Source organism: Oncorhynchus clarkii, chromosome 4 (genome assembly GCF_045791955.1).
Source record: "Oncorhynchus clarkii lewisi isolate Uvic-CL-2024 chromosome 4, UVic_Ocla_1.0, whole genome shotgun sequence".
Taxonomy (NCBI): Eukaryota; Metazoa; Chordata; class Actinopteri; order Salmoniformes; family Salmonidae; genus Oncorhynchus; species Oncorhynchus clarkii.
In genome coordinates this window covers 64,619,425-64,640,455 of record NC_092150.1, presented here as the reverse complement: position 1 = coordinate 64,640,455, position 21,031 = coordinate 64,619,425, and the positions used below count along the sequence as shown (strand labels likewise).

The following is a 21,031-nucleotide window of genomic DNA, read 5'->3' as shown; positions in this document are numbered from 1 at the left end:
GGTGGAATCATTTCACGAGGCGCGCTTCTTCACAAAACTGGACCTGAGAAGTGCGTATAATCTGGTACGTATCCGGGGAGGAGATGAGTGGAAAACCGCATTTAGTACTACATCTGGTCATTATGAGTACCGCGTCATGCCATATGGGTTGAAAAATGCTCCAGCCATCTTCCAATCCTTCGTAGATGAAATTCTCAGAGACCTGCTCGGGCAGGGAGTGGTAGTGTACATCGATGACATCTTGATCTATTCTGCCACACGCGCGGCGCACGTGTCTCTGGTGCGTAAGGTACTTGGGCGACTGCTGAAGCATGACCTGTAATGCAAGGCCGAGAAATGTGTGTTCTTCAAACCACTGCTCTATACATCAGATCCGCCTGTGGCTCTGTGAGTGAAGAATTGGATGGCGGTTGAGGTGAAAGCATCTTAACATTGATTGTGCATTATGTGATAGCGAGAAGCAGCTGATAGCTCTTGCTGAGTCGGCTGAGTCATTGGGAAAACCAATGAGTCAGAGCAGAGGCCAAAGAGTGGCCAACATACACACACACCCAAAGTGACGAAACCTCTGGAAGCTGCAATCTGTATTGACAGTGCTTCTCTTCATTTTGTTCAGACAGATGTCTAGAGCAGCCGTTAACTCTGTGGAGCAGCCAACTAACATCGCCCTGACCCAGACAAAAAGAACAACAGAACCAGTGGGAGGGAGAGAGCGCGAAGCTTGCAGAACAGAGAAAGATAATTCAGGGAGATATGAGACAGCTAGACTCAGACACAGTGCCTCCAGTAGTGTCTTCCAGTACGCATGGTAGGACAGGTCCTGACCCCAGCCAGTCTGTTTTTCACTGATATGATTCACTTTACAGCACCTGGATGACTGAGCTGGCCACCTCGGCAGCCCACAGCCCGACAGGCAGCCCACTTCAGACTGCACCGACTCGGCATGTTAATGTGGCAGCCATTTACTGGGCCTTAAAAGAAAAGTCTGGCCTAGCCGCTCCACTCTTCTCCTCTCATCCAAGCCAGCCAGAGCCAGCAGTCCTCCTCTTACTGCAGCTCATTCCTCACCCCACACCTCCCCTCTTATGGACCGCAGGTGGAGGGGTTCTAGAGTCAACCGCTATTAACTTGCCGCCCTCTGATGCGAAAGGCCAAGTCATATCGGCTCTCTGTCATCTTAATTGGAACATTTCTGCAGCCGCCAAGTCGTGGGCGCTGGTGAGGCGTCCTGTCAGCACTAAGGCAGGGCTCCTCTGATAAGTGCAAAAGGAAAAGCAACCTATCCTTGGGTCCTAGGTCCTGCACTGCACAGCCAGCTACAGGCTGATGAAATCAGGTGTACCAGGAGTAGGCTAGATCTAGCTGTACTCCCTTTGACAATGATGAAGAAGAAAAGGGGAGGGGGGGATCCTCTAGCCTGGGAATCAGAAAATCTAGTTTTTATTTTTATTTTTATGCTGGACAGGGTAGTGGATTCCTTTATCTCTTGGCCCTCTTCTGTTCATGTTTTTGGGGTTAATAATGGCACACAGTCCCTTAGTAGGGGGTTGAGGCAGAGAAGTGAGGCAGCAGAGAGAGGCGCAGATTGGGCTGTGAAAGCGTAGGGCCCTCCGGGGGTCCTTGGGGAAAGGCCCCTGACCCTAGCCCCTTCCACCAGGCTTACTAATGCATACAGCATCATCTCTCTCTAACCATGATAGAGCAGGAGCTGTACACTCTGGCCTGTAGTCCTTCCACCAGTTAGAATATTGATTTATTTAGGTTATCTAGTTTCACAAGCTAATGCTCTCCCTACTTTCCTTGTAGGAGCAGGATGTATTATGGCTGTGTGTGCTGTTATAAGCTGTATGTTTGTGTGTATTTGAGTGTGTGTGCACACAAACATACAGCATATAACAGCACACACAGGCCAAAGTGTTGAAACCGGCAAAAAAGCGTGACACTAATACGTGTGAGAGAGTGTGTCTGTGAGAGGAGGATGCTTGAGAAGCCAACCCGCAGGGTGTGATCGCTGACAATACCGTGGGGAGACAATGTGCAAGAGACAATAAACCAAATTAATGCATCACATGGGACAATGTGAGGCCGATAGAAAAACAATGAGCATTGTAGACCAAAGCCCATTGCATGTGAGAGGATGGGGCATCATACACTGCTCAAAAAAATAAAGGGAACACTAAAATAACACATCCTAGATCTGAATGAATGAAATATTCTTATGAAATACTTTTTTCTTTACATAGTTAAATGTGCTGACAACAAAATCACACAAAAATGATCAATGGAAATCAAATTTATTAACCCATAGAGGTCTGGATTTGGAGTCACACTCAAAATTAAAGTGGAAAACCACACTACAGGCTGATCCAACTTTGATGTAATGTCCTTAAAACAAGTCAAAATGAGGCTCAGTAGTGTGTGTGGCCTTCACGTGCCTGTATGACCTCGCTACAACGCCTGGGCATGCTCCTGATGAGATGGCGGATGGTCTCCTGAGGGATCTCCTCCCAGACCTGGACTAAAGCATCCGCCAACTCCTGGACAGTCTGTGGTGCAACTGTCTGTGGCGTTGGTGGATGGAGCGAGACATGATGTCCCAGATGTGCTCAATTGGATTCAGGTCTGGGGAACGGGGGGGCCAGTCCATAGCATCAATGCCTTCCTCTTGCAGGAGCTGCTGACACACTCCAGCCACATGAGGTCTAGCATTGTCTTGCATTAGGAGGAACCCATGGCCAACCGCACCAGCATATGGTCTCACAAGGGGTCTGAGGATCTCATCTCGGTACCTAATGGCAGTCAGGCTACCTCTGGCGAGCACATGGAGGGCTGTGCGGCCACCCAAAGAAATGCCATCCCACACCATGACTGACCCACTGCCAAACCGGTCATGCTGGAGGATGTTGCAGGCAGCAGAACGTTCTCCACGGCGTCTCCAGACTCTGTCACGTCTGTCACATGTGCTCAGTGTGAACCAGCTTTCATCTGTGAAGAGCACAGGGCACCAGTGGCGAATTTGCCAATCTTGGTGTTCTCTGGCAAATGCCAAACGTCCTGCACAGTGTTGGGCTGTAAGCACAACCCCCACCTGTGGACGTCGGGCCCTCATACCACCCTCATGGAGTCTGTTTCTGACCGTTTGAGCAGACACATGCACATTTGTGGCCTGCTGGAGGTCATTTTGCAGGGCTCTGGCAGTGCTCCTCCTGCTCCTCCTTGCACAAAGGCGGAGGTAGAGGTCCTGCTGCTGGGTTGTTGCCCTCCTACGGCCTCCTCCACGTCTCCTGATGTACTGGCCTGTCTCCTGGTAGCGCCTCCATGCTCTGGACACTACGCTGACAGACACAGCAAACCTTCCTGCCACAGCTCGCATTGATGTACCATCCTGGATGAGCTGCACAACCTGAGCCACTTGTGTGGGTTGTAGACTCCGTCTCATGCTACCACTAGAGTGAAAGCACCGCCAGCATTCAAAAGTGACCAAAACATCAGCCAGGAAGCATAGGAACTGAGAAGTGGTCTGTGGTCACCACCTGCAGAACCACTCCTTTATTGGGGGTGTCTTGCTAATTGCCTATAATTTCCACCTGTTGTCTATTCCATTTGCACAACAGCATGTGAAATGTATTGTCAATCAGTGTTGCTTCCTAAGTAGACAGTTTGATTTCACAGAAGTGTGATTGACTTGGAATTACATTGTGTTGTTTAAGTGTTCCCTTTATTTTTTTGAGCAGTGTATTTCTCCCAAACCAGCAGGACATGAAATACAGAGTGAAATATGAACTTGGCCACATTGAAAATTCACAATGTGCTTCAAGGGTGCAAATGACCATGAAATTCCTCTGTCAACAGATGAAACTGGCACTTTACCAAATCAAATCAAATCTTATTTGTCACGTGCCGAATACAACAGGTGTAGTAGACCTTACCGTGAAATGCTTACTTACAAGCCCTTAACCAACAATGCAGTTCAAGAAATAGAGTTAAGGAAATATTTACTAAATAAACTAAAGTAAAAAAAAAAATGTATAAAAAGTAACAATAAAATAACAATACAGGGGGCTACATACAGGGGGTACCGGTGCCTAGTCAATTTGCGGGGGTACAGGTTAGTCGAGGTAATTTGTAGGTAGGGGTAAAGTGACTATGCATAGATAATAAACAGTGAGTAGTATCAGTGTAACATCAAGGGGGGGATAAATAGTCCAGGTGGCCATTTGATTAATTGTTCAACAGTCTTAGAAGCTGTTAAGGAGCCTTTTGGACCTAGAATTGGCGTATACTATACCTCTTGCCGTACGGTAGCAGAGAGAGCAGTCTATGACTTGGGTGACTGGAGTCTTTGACAATTTTTGGGGCTTTCCTCTGACACCGCCTAGTATATAGGTCCTGGATGGCAGGAAGCTTGGCCCCAGTGATGTACTGGGCCATACGCACTACCTTCTGTTGCGCCTTATGGTCGGATGCCGAGTGGTTGCCGCAGTAAAACCTTTTGAGGATCTGGAGACCCATGTCAAATCTTTTCAATCTCCTGTGAGGGAAAAGGTGTTGTCACGACTGTCTTCGTTTGTTTGGACCATCATAGTTTGTTGCTGATGTGGACACCAAGGAACTTGAAGCTTTCAACCTGCTCCTTTTCCTGTAGTCCACGTTCATCTCATTAGGCAGGTAGCCTAGTGGTTAGAGCATTGGGCCAGTAACCAAAAGGTTGCTAGATTGAATCCCTGAGCCGACAAAGTAAAAATATGTTGTTCTGCCCCTGAACAAGGCAGTTAACCCACTGTTCCTAGGCTGTCATTGTAAATAATAATTTGTTCTTAATTGACTTGCCAGGTTAAACAATGTTTTTTTTTTAATTGAAAACTCTCAACCCACTCCACTACAGACCAGTTGATGTGAATGGGGATGTATTCGGTCCTCCTTTTCCTGTAGTCCACGAACATCTCCTCTGTCTTGCTCACATTGAGGGAGAGGTTGTGTTGGAGAGGCCATCATCCAACTTTAGTGTTGAGGAGTCTATCAGCCTAAACCAACAACGTTTGCTTTGAAGTCTTTCGAGGTGGGGGGAGGAGATCATCAGATAGTATGACATCCAGGCTCCCAGTGTCCAGTCTGGAGCGTGAAGTCACAAGCTGTGCTGGACGGCTACTGCCCCTAGAAAGCAGGAATTTGCCAAAGATCTACACAAAATAATCTAATGTTAAAGTGGAAGAAAAATTCTTACATTTGTAAAGAAAATTACGAAACTTAAAACACTAATATATCTTGATTACATAAGTACAGTGGTTCCTCCTTTAAAAGTTGCGAGCTTGCACCGCGGGACTTAGGGATACCCAGCTTCACTGCTTCAGACCACCACAAGGGGGAGTTAGAGTACTCATTATGCATTTGGTCCCAAGGTTTTTATGTGACCAATCATATCGAGTGGTTCTAATGACAAATTTTGACGCGAGCCACCCGTCCCTGGGAGAAGATGGCTGACAAAATGTACAATTGAGAGGAATATGTCAAAAAAAAATTGTCATAAAGTTAATTGACAAAAATCGCAATTTAGCAAGTTCTGACTAGCTAGTGTTGGGAGAATGAATTTGTCATTCCTGTTGTTTAATGTTTTAGGGATTCCTGAGAACCAGCAAACTAGGCTGCCGTCTTGTGAAACAGTGGATGTAAAAAATCTAGCTAGCTAAAGCATTTACTGCAAATTGAATGTACAATTGTGTAAGCTTGCCTTGCAATGCAGCTGAAGTAACATAGCTAACTATTTACTTGCTTACTGTGTAGTGGAGGATAAAAATCACTGTATGCCTATGGATGTTTAGTTGAGAAATTATTTTTCAGTCATATCAAACTTGTTTGAATGATGCTGTGTCTGCATGTACTGTATGTATTACAATTATACACTTCAACAGTGTTTACTGCTCCTGGGACATCAATTATTACACATTGTAACTATGCAAAAAACTAGAAACATGATTGATTATTAATATATACAGAAAAAAAACTATGCATATCTAACTCCCTTCATCTGCATTAATCTGAGGACACAGGATAGTATTTCAATAAGATACTTAATTTGAACCAGTGGAGAATGTGAAACGCTTTATTGAAAGAAGTTAATTATCCAGGTGTTATAAATACATAATAAATGCTTTAAAATTATGATAATTGTAATATTATAAATACAAGTTCAATCTGTACTTCAATGCACATATGGTGTGCATTATAAAACGAGGAAGAAAGACGAGGTGGGGAGAGAGGTGTAGAAGACAGAAAGGGAAATAGGTAAGAACAGTGGCAGACAGCATATGATTAATGAATTACAGTGCTACCCTAATATTCTCTCAGTTCATCACAATTGCAGTGTCCCCTAACCAGCCTTGGGCCCCCAGTTGGCCCAAAGGTTATCTTAAGAGTGGGTGAGGTGGCGATGATGGGACTGGCTTCCTCTCTCACATCAAAACATACCTGCAGAAGAGTGCAAATTGGGGAGAGGGGCTAATAGCTGAACAATAGACTATTCAACCTTTACTAAAGAATATCTAATAGCCGAGCTAGATGTGAAACCCCCCCCTCCTATCACAGACCAGATTTGCCCTAACGACCAAGGGTAGCTTGCTACTCAATGTAATAAAGTAATGACTTTTCAAATAAGTTACCTTACACGTTATGATGGCTGACAATTTGTTAGCTACGCTGTCCTTATGTACCACATAGCATATCATTACAGCAGTATGTACCGGTATGTTAGCTAGCTAGCTAGCTAGCTGCGTAACGTTAGTAGTTATACATCAAACTTGCCAGTATATTAACTACAGGCTATCTAACTACCTAACGTGTATTGACTTGATTATTCTTGGTCATTCTTAGCTTAGCTAAATGGTATAGTCGTTGTGCTTTCTCAATGGACATTCGTGTGCTTTCGTGAATTTGCTCTGGCTATCTATAGACTGGACAATAGAATGAGTCAAAATTCACCCAAGGCTAAAAAACGGCTTAAGAACGTTGGCTAAACTGGAACACTAGCGCCCATTGCAAATAAATGGAATCGAACTTTCGCAGCGCCTGTTTTGACTGGAGTCATGCTTAGAATTCCATAAAAAATGTATCCCTTTTTATTTTACCTCTACAATCTGGTCGTCAGACGAAACTGGAAAAAAACTACTTGTGTAGAAAGTAAACATCCGCACATCGATGGTGTCAACTGTGCTTGTCTGCCTAATGAAAAAGTAGGGAAAACATTTAAATTTAGGACTATTTCTGGTCTAGCGATCGATGACAAACAAGCTCGCTGCCCAAACTTACATAATTACAAAGAGGAGAATACTCCTGATTAAAATGATGCCTGTGTAACAGTTTTGCTTCCGTCCCTCTCCTCACCCCTACCTGGCCTCGAACCAGAGACCCTCTGCACACATAGACAACAGCCACCCTCGAAGCATTGTTCCCCATCAAACCACAAAAGCCGCACCCTTGCAAAGCAAGGGGAACAACTACTTCAAGGTCTCAGAGCGAGTGACGTCACCGATTGAAACGCTGTTAGCGCGCACCCCGCTAACTAGCTAGCCATTTCACACCGGTTAAACCCGACTTGAAAAAAACAAAATATACACAATGAGATATTTGGTGAAATAGCCCGGTATTCCTCTCCATAGGAAAACAATTGGGGGAGCTCAGCATTCCAAGGGCAAAAAGTATTTTGGGGCTAGCGTTTAATGACAACCGAGCTAGCTGCCCAGGCTTACATAATTAGAAAGAGGAGATTCTCATGATTAAAATGGCGTTTGACTTGAAAAAAATTGAAATACAGTGGGGCAAAGAAGTATTTAGTCAGCCACCAATTGTTACAAGTTCTCCCACTTAAAAAAGAGAGGCCTGTAATTTTCATCATAGGTACACTTCAACTATGACAGACAAAATGAGGGGGAAAAATCCAGAAAATCACATTGTAGGATTTTTTATGAATTTATTTGCAAATTATGGTGGAAAATGTGGATAGTGATCCATCGACCATGATCTTTTGCTAGTTATGGCCTCTTTCACCATGATCCATAGCGATTTTGTTGCCATTCAGCCCCATTGAGCAACATGGCGTGTTTCAAATTCAAATACTTCCAGCTTCATGCGCCATCGGGATTTTTTCATAGTGCTGACGTCATCCACGCATTCCTATCACCATCTACTGGTTTTAATGTCTATGATGACATCTTATCCTTGTCATACTGCATGACATCTCTGAACAGGGCCATGGCAACATCATGCATGGATGGGCAGTCAGTGAGCAGCACACACAACTGTAAACAGGAACATGTTTTACGCAGATTATCAATGGTGAGTCTTAACTCGCTGTGAGCCCGAGCTGGTCGGGTGGAAATGTAAGGTTTAATAACGCACGGGGAAGCACGGGTTTTGTGACGCAGCCACCAGTCAGTCATGTTAAGACCTGTGCTGTCATTAGTCGTGGCTTTCCTGTGAAACACCCACCTGACACCTCCAACCTGCCCTCTCTAATCTCCACCTGTCTAGGTTCCCCCATGTGTTTGTTCTGGGGTGTTTCCTCACATTCCTGTAGAAACTCAGTACAGTACGGTCTCCTAACAACAAACAGCCAGACAGCTTAAATAGCCTTGTCAAATGCTTGGGGATATTTCATTAGAAATGCATAGGTTACTTTTACACACATTGGCCAGAATGGTATTGTTTCCTCGGCTTCACTCCTGCCTGTCTCTAGAATACACTTGAGGTGGAACAATTGGAGCTAGAAGCACCTTCAGAGACACTTTCCAGAACTAAACCCTGCATTATTGTCACCACAGAGGTGTGTTCTGGCAAACGACAGATGAGCAGCATGTACAGTATGGCAGTGACCATTTACCACAGATTGCATCACACAGTCAGTGGTGTATCAGAGAGAACTTTAATCATATTTCCTGTGATAAGGGTGTGCCATGGGGTGCGAGAGTATCTTAATGAAATCTGACGTGGGATTGTGACAATCAGCCAAGAGCATCCTGCCAAGGTTAATAACAACTCCTGCCTTTTTCAACAGCAGGGTTCAATCTTGACAGTTTGTTCATTTGATTTCGCCCTCTCTCTGAATCCTTCTGGGAGAATAATTTAAATAATTTTCAATATCCCCAGTGCCTCCAGGTAAAGTCATGGACAATTTGTGTTCTCAAAGAACAAGCATTTTTCCTCACCACAAGATAAAATAATTCCCTGTCTTGACTAGTTCTAGCCTAGATATTCTCTCCATAAATTACACATTTGCTAACAAAGAATGAGTTTTCAGACTTCCTGTCTTGCAAGCCCTCTGCAGCACAACTTTGTTTGAATTCTTGCAGTACGTTTGCTAACCACATACAGGTACTGTAGCGTTAACGTTGGCAGAGTAAGCGTTTTCTGTTAAGCCTGTAGTGCCATTTCAGTCCCTATCTGAGGTCCACCAGATAAGGCTGAAGCGGTTTTCTAAAATAACATATTGTTAAGGTTCCTCCCAGTCCCACTACCTATTGGAACTAAGCCCTGGAGCCCAGGGCCGTAGCCATCTGCTCTGCAGCATGGCCCAGCCTGCCATCTGATAAATCAGAGAAATCAAATAACTTCTAACCCCTGGATTATGGCACAACACATGCAAACGTTGCAGTGCACTATATTCCTCTCTCTTAGCAAGGGTATTAACACATCACAGCAGTCTGAGCACATCCTCTGAGTGATCTCTCTATAGAGAGAGATTCACTGGGGAGAGGGGATGGACGGGACCACCTGGCACGGCAGGGAGAAACACATTCCTTCAAGTGCTGTCATCACTTTACACAGAGCAGCCCGCTCCATTGCAGAGGTAAACACGGTGCTGGGAGCGAGCTGGAGATAAATCAGAGGTGGAATGAAACCAAAGTGAAACATGCGCCAGTGGCCAGGTTAACTGGGCAGTGCTTGGGTAAGGGGGGGGGGCTACCATTCTGGCTTCAATTGGCTCTTGGCTCCAGATCATTCTGTAAAGGCAGTCTTGTTGAACTCATGTGGGAATCGGAATCGTCAAGATACACTATACACTACCAAAAGTATGTGGACGCCTACTCGTCGACCATCACATCCCACACTAATTTCAAGGGGTGTCCACATACTCTTGGCCATGTAGTGTACCACATACTTATTAGTAACATAATATATTACATGATCTACATTAATGAGGAAACAGAGTTTAACTGTACTGTGTTGGCCTAACCTATATTGTTGTAGTTTGACTATTCAGGTGGAAAGATTTGAGAGCCTACAGCTAGATCCAACTCGGTTCATCAGCTCAGTACTTAAATTAACCTATAAAATGAGACTGCTTTGCACATAGTACCCTGTTTCCCCTTGGAACAATGTTATGGGTACATAGTAATAAAATATAGGTCTCCATAATATTCAGTTTTCAGGTGCTTTTGTCTATAAAGCCATTACCGGACTCATTAGCAAAGCTAAGGACAAAGGATTGGTCAAGGCCAGTTACTTCAGAGAAATATGCATCTTTATACCTGCATGATATTGTCTTGAATTATAATGAACTGGTTGCTATGGGAGCAATAGCCTACTTACAGTCCTGACAGCCATCCTCTATCAAAATGAAACAGACAGTAAAATACAGTCATACAAGAAAATAAATCATTTTACAGAATGGATTTTATTCAAGCGATCTGACACAATATCTGATGTAAACTGACCAATGAAGTGAGTCTTATAATATTGTACAGAAATATAAGCCACATTGATATTAGGTTGCCTTTCAAATAGATAAATACAGTCGGCTAAAATAGGTCTCCTCAGTTTGAAACTTCCTTGCATCCAAATGTTATTTGCTCCATCACTTAGAGTAGTCAGGTGAGAGATAGAAACAAACATGTACTACTGTGCTGTAAGGCTGAGAAAAATGAATGTCTTGCATCTCGATGAGCTGCAAAATACTGTAGTGTCGACCTACTCTGAATGACACTGCAAACACTATGAATCAGGACCTTACTGCAAGGAATAGGAGACAATGTTTTCACCAGACTAGAGCATCAGCGACAGACAATGGAGCTGCCTTCTGTAGGACAGGTTAAATGTATCCCTTTTCAGACCATGTCCACTACTTCAATGTTCCGACTGAGTTATGACCTGGACAAGAGGACACTTACCACTTAGTCTTCAATCAGATGAAGTCTGTGTCTGTTTGACAGGGAGGAACAAGAAATGACGTTTCTTAACAGATGTTGCACAGAGGGGCTGCTGGGGTCTCCGAAACACAACAACATGACCACACCCTGTTTGGGTTAGTTGGAGGTAGGATGCAACAGTTGTATTGCTCCTTCTTGTATGACCATGCCTTTGAATTGGTTGTCATATTGAAAGCCACAAGGTTAGAGTATGCATATACTAGCCTGGTGGCCCAGTCTGCCTTGTGCTTTAGCTAACTAACTCACATATAATGTAGTGAAATGTGAAACCCTGCAACAAGGAAAGGCTGTGCCCACTTTAAAGAGTTAATAGCCCATATGAGGTCAGGTCATAAACTCAGCAAAAAAAGAAATGTCCCTTTTTCAGGACCCTGTCTTTCAAAGATACTTCATAGATCTTCATTGTAAAGGGTTTAAACACTGTTTCCCATGCTTGTTCAATGAACGATAAACAATGAATGAACATGCACCTGTAGAACGGTCGTTAAGACACTAACAGCTTACAGACGGTAGGGAATTAAGGTCACAGTTATGAAAACTTAGGACACTAAAGAGGCCTTTCTACTGACTCTGAAAAACACCAAAAGAAAGATGACCCTCCAGCATGACAATGCTGCTCGTATGGTTGGTGGCATTGGTGGCCATACTGAGCACATCTGGGACCTGTTGGATCAGAGGGTGAGGGCTAGGGCCATTCCCCCCAGAAATGTCGGGGAACTTGCAGGTGCCTTGGTGGAAGAGTGGGGTAACATCTCACAGCAAGAACTGGCAAATCTGGTGCAGTCCATGAGGAGGAGATGCACTGCGGTACTTAATGCAGCTGGTGGCCACACCAGATACTGACTTACTTTTGATTTTGACCCCCCCCCCCCCTTTGTTCAGGGACACATCATTCCATTTCTGTTAGTCACATGTTTGTGGAACTTGTTCCGTTTATGTCCAAGTTGTTGAATCTTGTTATGTTCCTACAAATATTTACACATGTTAAGTTTGCTGAAAATAAACGCAGTCGACAGTGAGAGAAGGTATCTTTTTTTGTTGAGTTTAGATGGATTGGTTGTTTAGCAACAAAACCGACGTGTGAGTAGCTATGTTGAAAAAAAGACAGGGTTGGCTTAGACTGTTCACAACATGTAAACTATATTTAGTCTCCAAATGTTTAATGAAAAAATAAATACATTTGCACAGTGAGCACTTGTTGTCTCTCAAATACATCGATACAGTTGTTGGTTAGCTAGCTAGGCAAATTTTAGATACAACGAGCTGAAACGAGCCACCTACGATTCCCCACAAGGCAGCTTCTGTGAATTGTTGCTAACTATCTGACGTTCAGAATTATAACAACGCATACCTCCTTCTGATAACATTGCGCGTGCATTAGTTTTTTGAGACTTTTTCAGCCAACTCGTCTATAGGCTAATATGGAACCACTATCTCTCATCTTTACTTCAATGGATCTTGCTCCTAGTGTGGATGGGCAACCTGGTCTCAGAACATTTTGTATAATTCTATAAGTGAATCCTCGACACTACATTTAGTATGATATGTTACGTTTCGTATGGTATGTATTCATTTGCGGATGTACATCACCCATTTCGTATGATATCTTACGAATTACAATTCATATTACAGTACCAGTCAAAAGTTTGGACACACCTACTCATTCAAGGGTTTTTCTTTATTTTTTATATTTTCTACATTGTAGAATAATCGCGAATAGATCAAAACTATGAAATAACACATATGGAATCATGTAGTAAACAAAAAGTATTAAACAAATAAAAATATATTTTATATTTGAGATTCTTCAAAGCAGCCACCCTTTGCCTTGATGACAGCTTTGCACGTTCTTGGCATTCTCTCAACCAGCTTCATGAGATAGTCACCTGGAATGCATTCAATTAACAGGTGTGTCTTGTTAAAAGTTCATTTGTGGAATTTCTTTCCTTCTAGCTGGCTAACGTTAGCTAGGCTAGGGTTTAGGGTTAGGGTTAAGTGTAGGAGTTAGGTTAAAGAGTTATGGATAGGGTTAGGGGAAGGGTTAGCTAAAAGGGTTAAAGTTAGGGTTAGAGGATGGGTATGCTAAAAGGGTTAAGTAACCATCTGTTTTATGTAACCATACCAATCGTAACATATACTAATTTGAGTGTCCGGGATTAACATTTACTATGTTATGTGTAGTCAATGAGACCAGGCTGGGATGGAATACCCTGCTTCCTAAATTACCTTGTAGAAAAACATAGGTTATATTAAAATGGGTAACAATTAAATGTCCTTAATTTGAAAATGGCCCTCACACTATCAATTTATTCCAGCTGGTGGTATAAACAGCTGTCAGCACCAAGGGTTAAAATGTATGATTATTTAGCACTAGTGCAAGATTATGTGAGTACTACTGAAATAACGTTCCGTGTTCAATGTTATTATTGCATACATATGACCAAACTAGGCATATCATTATGTAAGAACTGAATAATTCCTAGCTATATATAAAATAATTGTGACATTTTGCGTTTTATATAATCAAAGATTCGCTGATGCCGGATGAGAGGACTGGAATACCTCCTCAGCACCCGAGCCTTGACAAGTGCAGCAGCATCACAGCACCTGATTAAAGACCGGTCCATTGGTACTCGAGTATCTATAACAGTAACAATCCTTACCTTTGTCAGCTGTGCTATTTTCTTGCTCATTTTGAGGTGCAGATCTTGGGTATATTCCATGGTGATGCCCGACTGGTAAGACATTGTAGATGATGAGCCAGAATTATATTTCCCTGCTCCGGACGATGGATTGCCAGCTGCAGGGCTGTAGTATTGCTGCCAACCCGCTCCAGTCGCCATCTTCACGATCCCTCAAATGTTGTTACTAGAAGAATGTGATGTATCAATGACAATAGCACAAAGGTCAAAGCAGGTTCCCCCGCAACAGGATATTTCTCCTTAAATCCGTAAAATAAAAATACATCAAGACATACTGCATGATAATATCAATCAATGTCTGTCATTTTCTGCAGGTCAAAACAAATGCAATACAGTTGCTGTTAGCATAACGTTTTAATAACACATTCAAATCTAGTACAGCAAAACGCAATTAACACTGCCTACCGTCTTCATCAAATAAATGTTGCCGTGTGTTTCATGAAGGGGTCCTCAGCATTAGCTAGCCAAAGTCAGCTAACGTTAAGTGTGGCAGTAGCGTTCCTTTGACCACTCAAATTCTTGAAATTCTTCGCTTTGTATTTGACAAGTAAGGAGTCACCATGGCACGGGTATTTGCTCAAATGAAAATCTTGTTGAATTGATGTTACTCACGTTGAACCCGGTATTTTGCACCGGAGAAAGCCGGTCCGTAAAGGTGTTTCTTCAATGCATAGCTAGCTTGTATCAGCTCTTGTGTGTGTGTGTGTGTGTGTGTGTGTTGCTCTCTGACAGACAGAGTGGTTGCTGTATTGCTGAAGACTCTGTTACCAAGGACGACTTTTTACGTTACTGTCAATGACGTCAGTTCCGTTCGTTTTCACTCTCTCCCATCGCTTTCAATGATGCGCTGATTTTGGGGGGGTATAGCTGCGATGGGATCAGAGTCAGGTGACACGTGCACTACATTTCAATAGAGTGTTAATCAAAACATTCAACAAATATGTGTGTGTGTGTGTGTGTGTGTGTATGTGTGTGTGTGTGTGTGTGTGTGTAGCCCGTTTGTGCATGTTGCAAGAACACATTCATAATGGAATGTGTGTGTGTGAGGAGGACAAAGCTGGTCATCAATCCTGCTTGCTGTCTGCATGCCTAGAGCACCTTTTGGAACATTTCTACTGCGCTGGTCTTAAATCCCTGCACATAGGAAGAGAATCCTGAAGCAGATTGAAGATCCCACTCAAACCACAGTTCAGTTCATAGTCTAATTCTGATTCTTCTGTCTGATTTCTTATACTCTTATATGCTCTATATTTCTCTTATGCTTGCGGCCAAGACAGAGAGCAAACACACGTTAGCCTTACCTAAAGCAGGGTTTCCCTAACTCTGTTCTGGGGCCCGACCTTAGAGCATGTTTAGTTTTTTGCTCTAGCGCTACACAGCTGATTCAAATATCTGACACATCATCAAGATTGGATTATATACTGTACAGTGACGACCCGTCATTCAGGGCAGGTGGGGCAGGTGCCTGTTTTGCATGTTATTTTGGTATTAATACATGTCACATTTCAGTTTGCAAACAATGTTTAAAAAAATACATATAAAGCTGCAAACAAACTTGGTCTCTTTTTTTGCTTTATTGAGTAAGGCAGCTCCAAAATGCAGGTGTTTCAGCCTGGCTCAGTGCTTTCTATGGTGCTGGGGCAGCCAGAGGAAAATACGGAGTGCAGGAGTTGGTAATGTTCTCTAGTTGCGTCGTGATTGGCTCATCATTCTGTCACTCATTTGGACACTACATTACCGCCAAATTTAAGGGTAGAGTTAAAAAATTAGAACCCCTTGAAGCTGCTGTTGAGTTACATTAGAAGTGTCCATCCAAGAAGGCTCAAGGTCATTGGCCACAGATAAAATGGTGTAAACTCAAGTTATATCTACATTAGCTTTTACTGGACTGATCCTGTCAACATCATACTTTCAAAATCTTAGCTTGAAAGGTAGACAAGTAGTCATCATCATGAATCAAGTCGACAATCTACTGGCAAATCCTTTTAAATTCTTGTCATATAAAGAGAAATTATAGATAAAACATATCGGTGCTCATCGGCCATTGGAGATAAACATTACACAACAAGTTGGAAGTTGCAAATTCAACAATGAGTGGTTTAGAAGGAATCAGTGGCTAACTGCAAGCGTTGCAAAACAATTCTTAGCCTGTTATTCAGTGGAGTGGGTGTATGGTCCAAGTCTGGGTTTAAGGGTCTCATTTCCAAGCCTAAAAGGATAAACATTCAACATTGGCCATGCTGTCAATCCAGCACGACTTCTTCCGCACTCAAAACAACTGGAAACTCAGAACTGGGAAATCTGACTTCAGTGAGTTCAAGACAACTGGGAACTTGGGAAAAAAAACAAGCTCCGACTGGGAAAATAAGTTTTGAATCCTGTTATGTTCCTACAAATATTTACACATGTTAAGTTTGCTGAAAATAAACGCAGTTGACAGTGAGAGAACATATGTTGAAAAACAGACAGGGTTGGCTTAGACTGTCATCTAACTCAGAATTGTAAGTCAGGAACTCTGGCCTCTTTCTTGAGCTCCGACCTGAAGATCACTGACGCACTCATGATGAAACCTTGTTTTTCAGTTGTTCTCAGTTGTCTTGAAAGCACCATAAATCCAGAAAAAGTCAGACTTTGGTGACAAACTTTGATGACAAACTTTGCCCGCAAAGGACCGCCACCCCACCTTCCTGTTCAGGTGAGCACAGCACAACACTGTGAGTCCATAAATGTATTATATGCTGCTGCATAAATGATGTAACATGCCAGGGAGATATGTATACTGTAGCTAAGAAAGTGTATGTTGTGTAGTAAGCTGTTAGTAGCCCATGTGCCTCACCCTAATCATTTGATCTCTTTTCCCCTCTTAATTTCACTTACTGTTCTGACTTGGTGGTGCACATGTAGCCTATAGCCTGTTTTAGAGAAATGTAATCATCAAATATTGTAAGAGCTTCCATTGTCTGATTATATGCCCCCTTTTTTTCTCCTACGGCCCCTTTATTTGTCCTACAGTTCTCACTTGGTGTACAGGGAGAATACTGTAAGAATGGCCCATGTTCTGAATTATGTCGCTGTACATTTCAAAAGTGCTGAACAAATAGTTATATTGACTATGTCCGTCCTAGCTCGCTCATTGTCTAAATCGAAATGATGGATTATGCTATAGTTTGTACATCTCAATTGTCAGTAGAAACCACATTTGTTTAAGCAAGTCTCCCATATCAGCTATGTTTTTTTAAAGGCAGTAAATGAAGCTGAATGAACTGTTTCACTGCCAGAGAAGGCTCTGCTGATAGCCAGGTGTATTAGTGGTAAAGTGTTTTGGTACGGCTGTTGAGACTGCTGTTGGGACAGCTTTATGTAGGGCCTAACAGTTTGTGGGCACCGTTGGTCACCATTATAATGCAATTCATGTGTTGTTTAGTGTTGTGTTGTGGCTTTTCTGCCATAAATCAAGTGTCCTTTAAAACTCTCACTTAGCTGCTTTGCTACAACATCATTGCCGTGTATATTCCATGAAGGTTAACAACACAGACCTGGGACATTTGAGACACATGGGTAGGTTTCTTCAAATCAATACAGCCTAAACGCTCACACAGAATTCTCCCTGACTTTTTACCCACTGTCTCTGTGAATCCTGTCTGTGAAGTGAAAGGACTGGAAAGGACTGGGAGAGACATAAGGGCGGAATCGGGTAGATTGTCAATAAGAGGCATAGAGATATGGAAAAACATCAATACTCTAGTTGTAGATGTCACGTCCTGACCTTAGTTCCTTTTTTATGTCTCTATTTTGGTTTGGTCAGGGCGTGAGTTGGGGTGGGCATTCTATGTGTTTTTTCTATGTTTTCTATTTCTATGTGTTTGGCCTGGTATGGTTCCCAATCAGAGGCAGCTGTCAATCGTCTGATTGAGAACCATACTTAGGTAGCCTTTTCCCACCTGTGTGTTGTGGGTAATTATTTTTCCGTGTGTGTTTGTGTGCACCTCGGTTGCGTCACGGTCTTAGCTGTTTACCTGTTTGTTTTTTGGTTGTTTCGGTTTCACTTTCATTAAAAGATGTGGAACTACATGCACGCTGCGCCTTGGTCGATTTATGACAGGGAGTTTGAGGATAGCGAGCGTGACAGTAGAGCATGAAACAGTCCTTAAGTTACAAGATTTTACGGTCTCCTAACCAATTGTGCTATTATGTGTTTTTTTTTCGCGATAGTTGTAAATTATTTTGTACATAACGTTTCTGCAACCGTATCTTATGGCAGAAAAGAGCTTCTGGATATCAGGACAGCGATCACTCACCTCGGATTAGACTAAGATTTCTTCAACAACAACAACAACAACAGCAGCAAGCAGGACTCACACGATATTCTCCAAACAACCCACAGGGCAGACATCCCAATCATTCGCAAAAGGAAGCGACGGAGAGGACGAAGAGCCGGATGCCTCGTCCGGACCTGCAGAAGACAACTAGGAAAGCTGCCGTTACCGTCAATATTACTCGCCAACATGCAATCATTGGACAATAAACTAGACGAGGTAAGATCACAAATATCCTACCAACGGGACATCAAAAACTGTAATATCCTATGCTTCATGGAATCGTGGCTGAATGATGACATGGATATTCAGCTAGAAGGATACACTCTGCACCGGCAGGATAGAACAGCACAGACGAGGGGGGGGGGGGGGGGGGGGGGGGTCTGTGTATATTTGTAAACAACAGCTGGTGCACGAAATCTAATGAAGTGTCTAGATTTTGCTCGCCTGAAGTTGAGTATATTGTGATAAACTGCAGGCCACACTACTTGCCTAGAGAGTTCTCAGCTATACTTTTCGTGGCTGTTTATTTACCACCACAGACAGATGCTGGCACTAAGACCGCACTCAGTCAGCTGTATAAGGAAATAAGCAAACAGGAAACCACTCACCCAGAGGCGGCGCTCCTAGTGGCCGGAGACTTTAATGCAGGAAAACTTAAATCAGTTCTACCAAATCTCTATCAACATGTTAAATGTGCAACCAGAGGGGAAAAAATTCTAGATCACCTGTACTCCACACACAGAGATGCGTACAAAGCTCTCCCTCGCCCTCCATTTGGTAAATCCGACCACAACTCTATCCTCCTGATTCCAAGCAAAAATTAAAGCAGGAAGCACCAGTGAATCGGTCTATAAAAAAATGGTCAGATGAAGCAGATGCTAAACTACAGGACTGCTTTGGTATCACAGACTGGAACATGTTGCGGGATTCTTCCGATGACATTGAGGAATACACCGAATCAGTCACTGGCTTTATCAATAAGTGCATTGAGGACCTCGTCCCCACAGTGACTGTACGTACATACCCCAACCAGAAGCCATGGATTGCAGGCAACATTCGCACTGAGCTAAAGGGTAGAGCTGCCGCTTTCAAGGTGCGGGACTCTAACCTGGAAGCTTACAAGAAATCCCGCTATGCCCTGAAACGAACCATCAAACAGGTAAAGTGTCAATACAGGGCTAAGATTGAATCATACTACACCGGCTCCGATGCTCGTCGGATGTGGCTGGGCTTGCAAACTATTACAGACTACAAAGGGAAGCACAGCCGCGAGCTACCCAGTGACACGAGCCTACCAGACGAGCTAAATCACTTATATGCTCGCTTCGAGGCAAGCAACACTGAGGCATGCATGAGAGCATCAGTTGTTCCGGACGACTGTGTGATCACGCTCTCCGTAGCCGACGTGAGTAAGGCCTTTAAACAGGTCAACATACACAAGGCTGCGGGGCCAGACAGATTCCCAGGACGTGTGCTCCGGGAATGTGCTGACCAACTGGCAGGTGTCTTCACTGACATTTTCAACATGTCCCTGATTGAGTCTGTAATACCAACATGCTTCAAGCAGACCACCATAGTCCCTGTGCCGAAGAACACAAAGGCAACCTGCCTAAATGACTACAGACCCGTAGCACTCACATCCGTAGCCATGAAGTGCTTTGAAAGGTTGGTAATGGCTCACATCAACACCATTATCCCAGAAACCCTAGACCCACTCCAATTTGCATACCGCCCAAACAGATCCACAGATTTGATTTGATTTGTATCTCTTTTAGTCCCCATTTGGACTAATCTCCCAAGAGTCCTTAAACATTGAAATACAATTTATAATACAAACACATTTTCACATATAACACACTATTACAAACATACATAATATACTAGCATAATGACCCAATAAATACTCAATCTAAAAAATATTGATTCTTCATCTACTATAGTCCCACAACATTTCTATGTATTATATTTAAATTGTTTTAAAATAATGTTAACATTTATATATTGAAAGGTTTCTAGTTTGCTCAGTTAATTTTTTCAATTTCTTTATTGTTCTAAATCGAAATGTTATTTTGCCTATTTCTCTTTTCTGTCTGGATAACGCATAGATGGTGGACAATCTATTCCTAGTATTTACGGAATGTCTGTCTCTTACCAACTGAATGCCGTTGTGAATAGAACTTGGCCGTTTTAAATTATGTATATTATGAAATAAAATAAGCATGTTTCTTGTCGATTGATGACCAACCAAGAACACTGCTCATGACTGCAACAGAAGAACCATATCTCCACTTCTTCTTAGACGGGGGGCTGGTTTTGTGGCTGTTGGACTTCCTGAGCCAATGCTCACAGTGAGTCAAAATAGGTCCCCATGTGTCAGATATACGCAATACCAACACAGGCTCTCCTCAGGGATGTGTTTTGTCCCCACTTCTGTATATCTTGTACACTAATAGTTGTACTAGTTCCCATACTGACAGACACCTCGTTAAGTTCGCTGATGACACTGCCTTGATCAGCCTGTTGCATGATGACGAGGAACATCATGGCCCGGTCCTAGATGACTTTGTAGAGTGGTGTGAGGAATCACACTTGGTCCTCAATACCAACAAGACCAAAGAGATGTGCATAGACTTCAGGAAGCGTACAACACCTACCTCTGCAACATCTATCAGAGGCCAGAATATAGAGATTGTAGAGGATATAACAATCTGGGTGTCCTTTCAGACAATAAGCTTCAGTGGAGTAAATGTACAGACCTGATCTACAAAAAGAGCCAACAGAGACTGTACTTTCTAAAAAAGTTGGGTTCTTT

At 43.0% G+C, this 21,031-nt stretch overlaps 1 protein-coding gene across 3 annotated transcripts in view; it reads right to left on the bottom strand.

The window, feature by feature from the left end:
• The window catches only part of LOC139407137 (protein FAM184A-like), a 171,015-nt gene extending 156,444 nt beyond the window's left edge, over positions 1-14,571 (bottom strand). For all 3 annotated transcript variants that reach the window (XM_071150581.1, XM_071150582.1, XM_071150584.1), the window contains exons 1-2: positions 14,306-14,571; positions 13,862-14,066 (exon numbers count right to left, since the gene is read on the bottom strand). In XM_071150581.1, coding sequence (XP_071006682.1) covers positions 13,862-14,041 — 180 coding nt within the window. In that variant the 5' untranslated portion in view covers positions 14,042-14,066; positions 14,306-14,571. The remainder of the gene's footprint in view (positions 1-13,861; positions 14,067-14,305) is intronic.
• Positions 14,572-21,031: the final 6,460 nt, after the last annotated feature.